The sequence below is a fragment of the Drosophila montana genome, unplaced genomic scaffold (assembly GCF_035044405.1).
Source record: "Drosophila montana isolate Dmon_TW-CO22-7 unplaced genomic scaffold, ASM3504440v1 contig_1083_1, whole genome shotgun sequence".
Classification (NCBI taxonomy): domain Eukaryota; kingdom Metazoa; phylum Arthropoda; class Insecta; order Diptera; family Drosophilidae; genus Drosophila; species Drosophila montana.
The window spans coordinates 535,939-548,493 of NW_026996074.1; the positions used below are offsets into that span (position 1 = coordinate 535,939).

The 12,555-nt window shown below is 40.6% G+C and overlaps 4 protein-coding genes across 4 annotated transcripts in view; 3 read left to right on the forward strand and 1 right to left on the reverse strand.

Moving 5' to 3' along the window:
• Window positions 1-9,034, forward strand: part of Syn (synapsin) — a 32,768-nt gene extending 23,734 nt beyond the window's left edge. Inside the window, 5 exon segments of the mRNA XM_064690211.1 lie at window positions 613-830; window positions 1,200-1,296; window positions 2,952-3,119; window positions 3,181-4,603; window positions 5,896-9,034. Of these exon segments, the coding sequence (XP_064546281.1) occupies window positions 613-830; window positions 1,200-1,296; window positions 2,952-3,119; window positions 3,181-4,603; window positions 5,896-6,239 (2,250 nt within the window). The 3' untranslated portion in view covers window positions 6,240-9,034.
• A 448-nt stretch (window positions 9,035-9,482) lies between these two features.
• Window positions 9,483-10,353, forward strand: LOC135433973 (uncharacterized). The gene is made up of 3 exons (XM_064690327.1): window positions 9,483-9,790; window positions 9,853-10,166; window positions 10,236-10,353. The coding sequence occupies exons 1-3, from the start codon at window positions 9,485-9,487 to the stop codon at window positions 10,351-10,353; spliced, it is 738 nt and encodes a 245-aa protein (XP_064546397.1). The 5' UTR covers window positions 9,483-9,484.
• A 75-nt stretch (window positions 10,354-10,428) lies between these two features.
• LOC135434173 (multiple coagulation factor deficiency protein 2 homolog) lies at window positions 10,429-11,368 on the reverse strand. The gene is made up of 4 exons (XM_064690659.1): window positions 11,164-11,368; window positions 11,008-11,095; window positions 10,805-10,946; window positions 10,429-10,744 (listed from the first exon to the last, which is right to left on the reverse strand). Exons 1-4 carry the CDS (start codon window positions 11,319-11,321, stop codon window positions 10,617-10,619), a joined length of 516 nt encoding a protein of 171 aa, XP_064546729.1. The 5' UTR covers window positions 11,322-11,368; the 3' UTR covers window positions 10,429-10,616.
• Window positions 11,369-11,528: 160 nt separating this feature from the next.
• LOC135434233 (piercer of microtubule wall 1 protein) lies at window positions 11,529-12,260 on the forward strand. Its single transcript, XM_064690777.1, has 2 exons — window positions 11,529-11,762; window positions 11,828-12,260. The coding sequence occupies exons 1-2, from the start codon at window positions 11,624-11,626 to the stop codon at window positions 12,031-12,033; spliced, it is 345 nt and encodes a 114-aa protein (XP_064546847.1). The 5' UTR covers window positions 11,529-11,623; the 3' UTR covers window positions 12,034-12,260.
• The last annotated feature ends 295 nt before the right edge of the window (window positions 12,261-12,555 follow it).

Below are 12,555 nucleotides of genomic sequence, written 5' to 3' on the forward strand. Positions count from 1 at the left end.
TATGTGCTGTTTGTGAGATAAATATTGGGGATGGGGATGGCTGTGAATCGAAATATATGTGATTAGCTCGGTGATGCTTCAGCGCCTATTAGAAAAATGAAAAATATGTTAACGATCTTGGAAATTATTATAAATAGATATTAATAAATAAAAGACGTTCCTAAGTTTAAAATATATTTTAAAAATGAATATAAAAATAGTTTAATAAACTACGCATTATTTTCGATTGTTTTATTAATAGCTATATTGACTAACAATTGTTCGCTAAAAAAATATTTCACAATAAAAATCAAACAAATTCGTGGAAAGTTGCATTTTGAGCCAAATAACTTGGCGCACATTCAACAACATTTCCACCCACACGTTTAATAGCGTATATACTATATAATATACGCAATTCGATAAGCAAAATAAAAATCGGAAGTCGAGCAAAAATAACGACCCGCAACCCGATTTTGGCGCTCTTCCAACAAATTAATACGGATACATTCATTTTCCTCAGAAAATTAAAGAAAAACCAACAGCAAACAAAGTATTATCAATATACTTTAATTTATATGTATATTTCCAATCAGTCTCAACTTTGGACTTCGTTGCTTTTTATCACTGCAGTTCCAATTCACCAAGTTCCCCTGCGTACTGAAGGCTGGACATTGCCATGGCGGAGTGGCCACGGCCCGTCTGGAGAATCAGAGCGCGTTGCAAGATGCCGCCGGACTTGTTAGCGGCGCTGGAAACGATTCGCATTGTTATTGCACCATCGAGCCCTACATCGATGCCAAGTTCAGCGTGCACATTCAAAAGATTGGCAACAACTACAAGGCTTTTATGTAAGTGACTACATGTGCAGACCACAAGCCGCAGACAGACCCCGGCACCGCATCGCTAAAAGCTGAAAGACTTGATATCAATGTAGATGGCGACGTCGATGTCGATGTCGATCTTGATGGGTATAAGGTCGAGTGCATGTGCCGCTGCCTGGCAATTGACCTTGGGCTTAGCTGCAACTGTCAGCAAGCAAAAGGAACCTAAATGCAGCCCAATTGGCAATTATCTACAAAGTGCAGTTCATTGTTTGGGTTCACGAAATTCGACGGCGAGTTCAAAGTACCCCCAATGAAAATCGTCTGCTTCTGCACATTATCTACGCTTTTTCGACTAATTTATTATGTTTTCATGCTTGCTGCTCTCTGTTACAGGCGCAAATCCATCACTGGAAATTGGAAGACCAATCAAGGCTCAGCCATGCTCGAGCAAATCACTTTAACCGAGAAGTACAAAACCTGGGTGGATGAGGTAAGTCTCACAATTCGAAACTCAAAACAGAGCCAGCCGACTTGAAACAGTTAGTCAAATATGAAATCCAAACCAATTCGAGCGCTTCGAACTTTAAATACGCTAACAGCAAAGCAGAAGCATTTTAAATAATAGTAAAAGAGTACGATTTTTGGAATGAGATCAATGAAGAAACCTTGTTTAATGTCATTACCATACAACAAATTTTTCACAAAAAAAAAAAAACGTTTGAACTGTAGGAAAAATGATTGCTAAAAATTGAAGAAAAGGGGAAAGCAGGAGCAAATCAGCTTGGACACCACGCTACCATAAGTTGGTCCATAAAATAATGATAATATACTTAATGGCTGGCTTGACCACCATTTTATTGTATAGCCAATATATATATTCAGTCTTCTATGCATTGCCGGCCTGATCAGAAAGCTGAGATGCCCATTTATAGAGCAAGCACTGAACGTTTAAGTCGCATTTATGAGCATGTATCTGAAAGGCAGCCCAGAGCGAGGCGCACATTAATCAAACGTTGCCAATCAAAATAGCTGCAAAATCGACTTGAATTATTTGCGGCACATTTTGGGCTCACAATTTGGTTTCGGTGGGTTTTAACCCTGGGCGGTGTTGAGCCCCACAAGCCGATCGAGAGCCGGCGTTGCTTCGAATTATTCGAACATTCATGAATATGCTAAGCGCATTAATGTAAACAGAGTGCACTTACATACTACGGGAATTAGTTATGATGCAACGGGTACAACGAGTACCGCAATAATTACTGTGAAACATGAGAATGCCATCAATTGCGGCATTTTATCATGGCCATAAATGGCATAGAACTCAGCTCGAAAATAGCTGGGCCCAAAGCTGACTCAGAATATCCGCATATGCGTATAATTGAGCCGCAATTCTTGCAATTTGCACATTGCTTAGATAAGCTGCCAAGCAGCGCGGCAGTTCAGTTATGAGCTTTTAGGTGGGTGGCCGTATACCCCATCAGAGATCTGATGCCCACAGTTCTAAGCTAATCAAAACAAACCCCTAATCAAAACAAACTGTGTTTGTAATTAAAACCAAAAGCTGGCGAGAGCAATTGCAACAACAGCCAGTAAAAATGTTGCAGTTGCAATCTCACGACTGCGCCATACTCTGTGCTCAGCGTAATTACAGCATCTAAATTATGGGTGCGAACGTGGGAGTGGTAGCAATCTATTATATGTATTTCGAAAGGAACAATCGTTTGGAAATAAAGCCCTTCTATAAAAGATTTCTTAATCTTGTATAGACATATATAAGAGTAATTTATATACGGTGTGCCAAAGATAGTCGTTCTTTCTTGTTGATCAAATTTAAATATTATGGGGAAATAAGAAATTTGATCTTCAGGTTTTCGTATGAAAAACATATAAATGCTTGCATTTCGCGTAGCGGAAGGGGACAAGTGGAACTTCGCATAAAACCAATATACTCCTTACCTTGCGAAACAGAGTAACATACAACAAACGCTAAATACATAAGTAGCAACTGCAACAGCAGCCCACACAGAACCAGAACTGTAAACTGTGCATGAAATCGAAAACAGATTATGATTTTGATGCAATTGAGCTATGTACAGACATTTGTAAATATACATACATACTAAATATATATCGCCTTATTCACAGATATCGGAGCTATTTGGCGGCATGGAGGTGTGCGGCGTCTCAGTAGTGGTAGGAAAAGATGGACGCGAGTACATTATTAGTGCCTGTGATAGCACCTTCGCTCTGATTGGCGACAGCCAGGAGGAAGATCGCAGGCAGATAGCCGATCTGGTGTCAGGACGCATGCAGGTGAGTTCAGATACCAGAAGAACATTTGAGCACTTACTTACAGCTTGTACACACCATACAGAATGTCTGCCGTCCCAGTATGGCACAGACTGCACCTGCTAAGTTGCCATCACGATCATCGGTCTCTTCTCGCGGCGAGAGTCCTACTGATGACCTAGCACCGACACCGCCGCTGCCCGCCGGGCCCAGGCCAGCCCCGATGGGCGGACCACCGCCAATTCCGGAACGCACCTCTCCAGCGGTGGGCTCCATTGGGCGGCTGAGCAGCCGCAGCAGCATTTCAGAGCTGCCAGAGGAGCCCTCTTCGTCAGTGCCCAGCACAGTGGGTGGCGTGCGCCGCGATTCGCAAACATCACAGGCATCGAGCATCTCGTCAGTGTCCAGGGTCGGACAGCGTCCTCCGCAAACTCAGACCTCTGTCGTTGAGGATGCGGAGGACACCATGAAGAACCTGAGGAAGACTTTTGCGGGGATCTTTGGTGACATGTAGGAAATCGCTAATAAGAAACGCGGCAGAACGGCGAGCGAGACAAGTAACAGCAGCGGCCTGGGCAGCGTGCCCAGCAGCGCTGGACCCACCAGCAGCGGAGGCAGTGCCTTCAGCGGCTCTTTTCTGGGAAAGCAGTTCTCGTTCGCCTCGGGCGGCAAATCTAGCGGCACGGATGTGATCTCTACACAGCCCAGCCGACCGCTGGAGGAGCCAGCAGCAGCAACAACAGCGGTCAGCTCAGCCGCTAAGCTCGCTGCCAGCGTTTCGGATAGCGTCAATACAACTACGGATAACCCAACAACAACTGGCGGCTACCAGCCAGTTACCAACTTTGAGCCACAGGAACGCGTTAATCCATTCGACAAGGAGCCACACAAGTCAGTTAGCATCGCTAGCATCGGCGCTGCCTCGAACACAACCTCATCTTCGTCATCGATATCCTCGTCTTCGATTTCGTCACGCATCAATCGGAATGGCAACCCCATCAAGTCACCGCCACCACCAGCTGGGCCGCCACCACCTCCGCCCAATGTGAGCTCCAATGCCAACATCAACACAAACACAAACAGCTCCAGCGTCAGCGCCAGCGCCTATCGCAGCAGCTTCAGCAGCTCACTCAGCAAGGACAAGACCAGCTACGGCAACTACGACAGCATCAGTTCCATTGAGACGATAACGCGCATGGACACTAACACCACAAACACAGCTGCCACGGCCACAGGCGCCGGAGAGGCCAGCGGTATTACAGCGATTAGCACCGGTGCCGTCGGCGCCGCTGCCATTACCAGTTCGGCCTCCAACAATGATTGGCGCACGGCTATTGGCATAAGATCGGCCAGTGTTTACAGTGCGCCGGCTGCTGTAACCACAGCGGCTTTGCCTGGTGACACCTCCGGCTACGATTCTAATTCGTTGGCATCGCAGGCCGGCTACAACAATCCCAGCGATCTGCCCTCGTACACGCGGCCCTCTTACTCCCGCTCCGAGAGCAATGGTAATTATCTAGCGGTGGGCGTGCTGCTGGTCAGCCTAACGCTGCGCAAGACCTAGACTAGGCTGCCAAATATATATTGAACTACGCTCATATCCATTGTCATTAAATCTCACATCAGTATCAGTAACAGTAACAATAACAGCATCAGCATCAATATCAGCATCAGCAGCAATATCAACGCAACTAACGAATACTCTCACAATAACCTATAACACATACATACCATACTTATATACTTACATACTCACATACTTTTACATATATACCGAGATTACATATATAATGCGAGTTTAGCAGCGACCAAGTTAAGATGTAATCGATAACAACCCTTTTAGCCAAGTAGAGAGCGAATCGAGCGTTAGCCAAAGAAAATTAGGTGCCACTGTGTATTCTTCATTGATTTTCTTCATTGATAGCCAACTTTGAAAGTGTAAGCCAAACGTAACGTATACGACGTGTGCGCCGCAAACTGTTTGTAAGTTCGCCACTCGCCAGTGCTGCTATTCGCTTGCCTGCACGCACGAATCTTCACGAACACAGCTAACTCGAAACACATGCCACAACCAACAGGAACTCTGCCGTACAGTAACTACTCGATTGCCCGCACCGCAAACTCAGTTATTTTCTGGCTTTCTCGGCACGCACAAAGACACGCCCACACAAGACACTACTAAAAAAAAAAACAGCAAGTACTATCTACAGGCGCTTCAAGTAGTCCAAAATTCAATAGATGTATTTGCAACTGTTTCTGTTTTTATCTATAATTTATATTATCCTTTCTCTATACGTATGTATGTATGTAAGTGTGAGTGTGTACTAAAGAGTAAAAAAAGCAAATGCAGAGTTATCAAAAGTTCAAAAAAGTTCAATTACATAGACTGGCCCCAAACAGAGATGTATACATATGTACATACCTTCATGTATGTATGTATGCATGTAGGTTTTATTAACTGTACCCCAAATTGATTCATTACATGATTCATAATTCATTTGAGTTACGCATGCACACTCATTACGAACTACTTTTGAGTAGAGACTCTTGGATGACTTATACTTTATTCCCTAAGATACCTCTTATTCACTGTCATATTTGCATCACTTGTGGACGCATTTTTGGTAACGCTCATTCTGTCATCTTTCATACATATCACATATCAGTGTGTAAGCAATTGGCATAAGTAGTGCTAGTGTTAAGCGCGCTAGAATTGGCTCTCAACTGCACCCACGCAAAATTGATGTGCATCTCGAAGTTGATGGTGAATGCCGTTATTAACTTCTATCTGTATTTACAGCATCGAAGCAATCCGACTTGGACATCATATTCGGCAACGGCAAGACAACGACCTCTAGCCCAGGCAATGGCAAATACACGCGCTCCGGCGGTTCCATCTCTGACGCGGACATGATCTTTGGTGGTCCACCCTCCAACTATAAAAGCGATCGTTTTGGCGCTGCCAAGAGCATGAGCATGAGCTCGAGCGGCGTTGGAGCCAGCTCCACCTATAAGATCTATGAGGGCATACAGAATGCAGCCTTCAGCGACTATAGCGATTCGGGCAGCATAAGCAGCATAAGCTCAACAAGCAAACGATGGAACCCCAAGCCTGAGGAGGAGGATGAATTAGATTTAAAATAAATCCACACACGCGCGCACACATACATACACACATACACACTCACACACACATATACACACAGATAAAGCAGCGTTCAGAGTAGAAATCATACTACACTTAAACTATAGGAAAACTGTCTTTTTTCTGCCTCCGAAGTTTCCTGGTTTCATGAGGGAATGAACATAAGCATAGAAATACATAAAAATATACTCAACTGCATCAGCATTAGCATCAGCATCACCTATACACATTGAGTTACTATAGTTTTCACTATCGATACAAGTTATTTGAATATGCTACAATTTATATGTACCATTTCCTGTTATTCTCTATATATATTTATTAATATATATGCATATATATATATATATATATATATATCTATTAAATATGTATGCAGTTACTTCTCAGTTGCAATATGAAAAAGGAAAGAAAAAGAAGAAGAAAAAGGTAAACAAAATAAACTATGAAAATACACTATGTATAATTATAACCACCAAAATAACAATAATAATGCAAGTAAAGCCCATAAGAATGTGAAACTTCGATGATGACTTGACTGGTTTTGCAGCATGAGCTGGAGGATATACACTCGAGAAACGTTTTGAAAGCTTTTCATTTGAAAGTAAGAAAAATATTGGGAAGAACTTTATTGAGAAGAACGTTTGAATAAATTGAACATCCAATTTAATAATTATTGAGACATATTAAATATTGCTAAATATGCATATTTGCAAGCGTATATTACATGTTAACTTGCTATTGAATTCATTCGAATAATACAAAATTACCAAATTTAATTGTTAAACGAAGAGAAGAAAATGAGAAATTATGAATCTTAACATAAACTACTAAAGAGCACAATCCACATTTCGTTGGATTCGTGTGCTTAGATAAAAGACAATATAAAAAGAAAAATAATCTTCAACTAATATACTAAATGTTTATAATGCAAACGATGGTTATTAATATACATATATACATACGTATATATGTACTTATTTCAAAATAATTATATATGAGCAAATGTTACATACCAAAGCATACACAAAGGCTATTACACACAAATTAAAAGTATATTATATGCCCACAAATATTATTATACAGTACTTATATTAGTAGTTAATGTTTATACCCACATAGAAACATACTCGTCTAACCGATAAAGGCAAACTATTCAACTAACTACCGAAGGGCCTCATACCAACTGCGAACTAAGCAATGTTACATTAAGATTAATGAACAAAATACGATAGCAGAACATGAGGACTTTTAAAAGGATGCTTCGAGGCAATAGAACACATTTATATGGCTACTTACACATATGTATATGTGACACCGAATTGTTTATGGATTAAACGCACAGAGGCAGGCAAATTTTCTATTATATTGACAACTCGTGAATGTTGAAGGCAACAACGAAAATATTATAAAATGCATATGTATATGCGAAGAAGCTTATTGCAGTATTAACTGAAGAGTATGCTTTAGCAGTAATTGTTTTATTCATTTTGTTACGCACACGTTTAAGCATTATTTTTAACAATAGATAAATATTTAGATTGATTTTGTTGTTACATATCGCGAAAATAGTTAAACCAACTTTTAGCTTCGGTTTTATGTCCAAAACTTTTAGAAATATGTATTTTAGTGTTGGTTTTGGCGACCTTTCCCGTTTTAAATTATTTTGTTGGCAACCAATAAAATAATTAAAACATGTATTTTAAATAAAAAAAAATAGCAGTTAAATTATTTAGTGAACAGATATACAATTGAAGCGATAGACATATTTTAGCCAAGCCCTTTTTAAACTAAGCTTTACAATTCAAACCGATTTCCACTCATTAAAACTGTCAAATTTTAGTAGTGTTTTACAAAAGCGAACAGTTCTTGGAATACATATTACGAATTTAATAATAACGTTTACAAAGGGTTCTTGTTAATTTTAAAAACATTTACGAATAACTCTGAGCTTTATTTGTTCTCATAGTTATGCACCAAAGCTAACATAAATTTAATCATTTTTACATATATGTATACACAATTGGCTACATGTACTTCGCAACATTCGTAGCCCCCAACATCATCATTTGAATCAACTTAAATACCTAATATAACATCAACTGGCACATATTAAATCATACTCAATTGTTTTTAGAAACATGTATTTACACAATGACAAATGTAGACCAGAAGGTAAACATACACAGACACAGAGTCATACCTATACGCATAAAGGCTTTACCCATTCACGTATCGTGCTAACATACATATGTATATCACACAAGATAATATCATGAAGCGCATAATGAATGAAACCAATGCTGAAATATTACAAGATTACACAAGAAACACAAAAGTAAACGAAAACACAAACAAAAATATTAAATAAATAATAAAAAAAGAACATATATTATAAAATATATGCATAATTCTTATACATACTACATATTGTTGCAAAATAATATACAAACAAATACTCGTATTATTGTGAAAGTATAGTAAAGAAGTATCTACATATATACACGCGTACTTATATACCTATTATATACTTGTATGTTGTCTGTAATTGCATATGAAAATCGAAATTTTGAAAATGAAAATTTATATGAATTGAATTATACTTGCTCATTAAGCATCTACAAATACATTAATAACATTTAAATAACAATCAAATTTATTGGGAATCTATATGTACAAGCATTATTCATAAATATTCATTATTCATTCCATATATACTTTCCAACTGTTCCAACGGCAATACAGCAACTACAGAAACCCAAGTAACAATAAACGAGTTGATGATTGATTCAAAAAAAAAAATAAATAAATAACTAAATGTGTGCTACTTTACTTAAGCTGGGACTATTCCACGCTCAATTTCGCGTGCGTTTACCTGGAAATATTTGACATTGGCGAGAGAATAGCATAGGTAAGCCGGTTGCAGGTGCGAATCCTTGAAGTGGAAAACTGTCTGGCCAATTTTAGGCTAATGACACCAGGAAAACAGCCGATCTTTCGCTGCATCAATGTCTCTTGCCGGTAATCTCTCCGTGCTCTCTTTTATGGTGCAGCGAGGCACAACATAAACATGCAACGTCTCCATGGGCCTGAGTTTGGGTTTCTGGCCTTGCCTGTGCAGCTACCTGTATGGGCGGAACAATTTTGGTCGGCAGATGTGCGACAGATAAAAACCAGGCACTCGCAATGCCTCGGACCAGTCACAACGCGCCAGCTGACGAAAAAACACCACAAAACAACAACAATGCGCACGCGATCTTCCACAATGACAGCAACAACAATAAATAAAACGCAAGCCAACTGGAGTTATGCAACAACACTTTGGCTTCCCCTGACATTGCTGGCAGTCCTGGGCTGCTGTCAGGCAGCCAGCGTAAGCCTCCATCTGCAGCCGCTGGAGAGCTCAGCGAATATACTGAATGACAGCCAGATTGTAGTGCGACCGCTATCGTGGCTAAGGAGCGCTCAGGATATGTTCGCCAGCCCGGCAGGTCATGTTGTTGTACAGGTGGCCAAAGAGCTGCTGCATCGCTCAGCGGGAAATAGTCAAGTGCGTGCATATTTGCATATTACAACCGAGACATAATTACTGCATGTGTCAGCTATTTACAGGTGCTCAGCTTGAATCTGACCAATTTGCTGATTATTGTGCTGCTTAAGGTGCTGATCTTTTCGGCTGGACTACTGGGGGCGGGCCACTGGAGCGGCTATGGCCATGGCTATGCGCGTTCCGCATCCCGCATCGACGGAACCTATGGCCTGGGTATCACCTCAGGCGATGACTATCTTATAATGGGTTTCTTAGCTGCCCAGGGAGCCGGCCACGATGACTGCCTGTATGCCGCAGCCTGTGCATGTCCAAACGCGGCCTACGAGTACGCCAAGGCGGCCCGTGCGCTGCTGGGCGCCATTCAAATATTCCAGGGGTGAGCTAAGCAAACATATTGAAATATATTTTCCATATCCAGCATTTATGTATGACTAATAATTCAAAGCGTACCCTTGGAGAAGCCGCGCTATAATGATCTCATCGTGCTGATGGAGCGCGCCGCCTACGATGGCTATCGCGGAGCCAGCTGCAACACCACCCAATCCTGCGATGGCCTCTTATAGCCAGGGCATTGATGCCTGTTCGTTTGCTGTTTATCATACTCCTGTTTATATATTGTAGTACAAATGAAAAATGTATTTATATAGTGCTATTGTAGTATTGCTTTAGGCCGCGGCTAGAGTGTAAATGTTCAAATGTGTTCATGTGTGTGTATGTGTATTCTGTACAGTCTCATTGGCTCAACGTGGAAATACATATGCTAAATGCTAAAATTTAACTAAGCTATATCTATTATTGTGTCCAGATGAGGTTTTTTGCGTTCAGTTCAGCGCAGCATATTTCTCTCCAGTGCCAACTGCTCTTTGCCGCCGGTAACGGCCTTAACAAACTCCGGATAGTGCAGAAACCCATCGTTGTTATCATCCGCAATCAGTAGAAACTTGTCGATGGCCTCTATTAAATCGTTGAATATTCCTCAACTCATATATAAGTATATTTCATAAGACTGCTTACCTATAAAATGATCTAGGTCTTCGCTTGCATTTGGCAGGTAATCGTCGCGTTCGCTGTTCTTGAAGTAATCATAATTATGATGCATGGCCGATTGTATCATCTCAAGACCATCCAGGGCATTGTTGTTGTCATTGTCGTGAGCCTATTTACGTGTGTATGTGTGTGAATGTGTATCAGATATACGGCAATGGAGAGCTACGCACCTTAAACATGTAGAATATCTTTTCCTCCTCACTCATATCATCCAAGCTCGCCTGTATACCCATGTCCCTTAGATCATCATCGATGCGGCTGTGCATTGAGCGTTAAAAAATCCAAATATTTATCAAATAAGTACGCACAACCCCTCTTGAACTCACTGCTCCTCGTGTGTCAGATGCTGGTCCACTCGTCGGGTCTCGCCGCGCGGATGATGCGGTCCCCGCTTGACCGCCAAGGTGCCATCGAATGATTGGCTGAAGCTCGCCATGCATATGATAAAGTTAAGCACATTGGACAAATTGTACATTTTGTGCATGAGGCAGACCAAACAAGTTGCTTGGTAATTTGTGTATATGTTTTTTACAGGGTTAACTCAGCATCATCTGTCAAACTGACAGCGCATAGAGCGCAGGCGTCATTGGCAGGTGGCTTTCGAATGGCGCTTATTTACGTCAGTTTCAAATACCCTTTCACTGTCGAATCTCGTAACCAAGCAACCTTTGCCCATGTAAATTATTTGTTCGATATGCTCGAATTGTAGCGCAGTTAACAATTTAACGAAAACAACTCAGAACTAAAATTTTATATTTATTAAAAGTAGCGCTAATTTAAATCAAAATGTGCGACAATTTCTGTGATGATTTGGAGACCTTCAATCCCGAAGTAGAATTTCTAAAATTTATTAAACGTAAGCCGGTGGTGCAGACAGCCAAGCTTTATGAGAATCTGCACAAGCGCGAGGACATCAAATGTCCCTGTAAGTAGCCAACCATATTGATTGCAACTCTTGCATTCACTCTAATCTCTCCTCTCGGCTTGCAGACAATTTCAAGGGCTATGGCGTAGAAAAGGACACCAATACCATGTATCGCACATGCAACTCTGAATATGGCTACTATGCGCCCAATGCTTATACCATACCTGCACGTTTCTTTCCACTCTCCCAGAGATTCTCCAATGATGTCGTGCGCTTTGGCATGTATCGAAATTTCTCGCTGAATACGCATATGGATCGCACATTCTACTAAGACTAAGAATGTTCTACTATTTTGTTTGTGTTGAGTTACATGTCAGCAAGCATATATATGGTTGACATCTTTTAAATTTTGTACCACTTCCTGGTTTTGTTATAAAGCATGAAATGTCTGTCACAAAATTATCTCTGGCTATATTCAGAACATTTAGATGTTATACACGTACTTAATTGAACAGCATAAAGCAGTTAAATAAAAAATTTATGAAACTTTAAAAATAAGTTTTGTATATTTTAATTGAGTTGGAGCGCGTAAAATAATACAAATATATAGGCATACATTTAAAGAAATGTTCATATAATTTAATTGAGGAAACACCCTTTTCCCTTATATTGATTTCGGATTGATCGATTTTTTACGCTTCAGGCTAGTCTCACTTAAGAGTCTAGAGTTAAGGTATTTCAGAGATTTTTGTCTGACGGATTAAACATAAAAGCCCTATGTACACAACTTTTCGAATTGATCAGATATATGTACTGATATGCAAACTAATGACATTTCACAAATGGGGCAAAA

What these genes read in the sequence shown, in the direction of transcription:
- LOC135434173 (XM_064690659.1), bottom strand. Translation starts at nt 11,321, where the DNA reads ATGCACAAAATGTACAATTTGTCCAATGTGCTTAACTTTATCATATGC. An exon ending in CATCTGACACACGAGGAGCA is followed by an intron (nt 11,096 to 11,163) that starts GTGAGTTCAAGA and finishes CTCAATGCACAG; the next exon opens with CCGCATCGATGATGATCTAA. An exon ending in AGATATTCTACATGTTTAAG is followed by an intron (nt 10,947 to 11,007) that starts GTGCGTAGCTCT and finishes ACACGTAAATAG; the next exon opens with GCTCACGACAATGACAACAA.
- LOC135433973 (XM_064690327.1), top strand. Translation starts at nt 9,485, where the DNA reads ATGCGCACGCGATCTTCCACAATGACAGCAACAACAATAAATAAAACG. An exon ending in GCTCAGCGGGAAATAGTCAA is followed by an intron (nt 9,791 to 9,852) that starts GTGCGTGCATAT and finishes AGCTATTTACAG; the next exon opens with GTGCTCAGCTTGAATCTGAC. An exon ending in GCCATTCAAATATTCCAGGG is followed by an intron (nt 10,167 to 10,235) that starts GTGAGCTAAGCA and finishes AATAATTCAAAG; the next exon opens with CGTACCCTTGGAGAAGCCGC.
- LOC135434233 (XM_064690777.1), top strand. Translation starts at nt 11,624, where the DNA reads ATGTGCGACAATTTCTGTGATGATTTGGAGACCTTCAATCCCGAAGTA. An exon ending in CGAGGACATCAAATGTCCCT is followed by an intron (nt 11,763 to 11,827) that starts GTAAGTAGCCAA and finishes CTCGGCTTGCAG; the next exon opens with ACAATTTCAAGGGCTATGGC.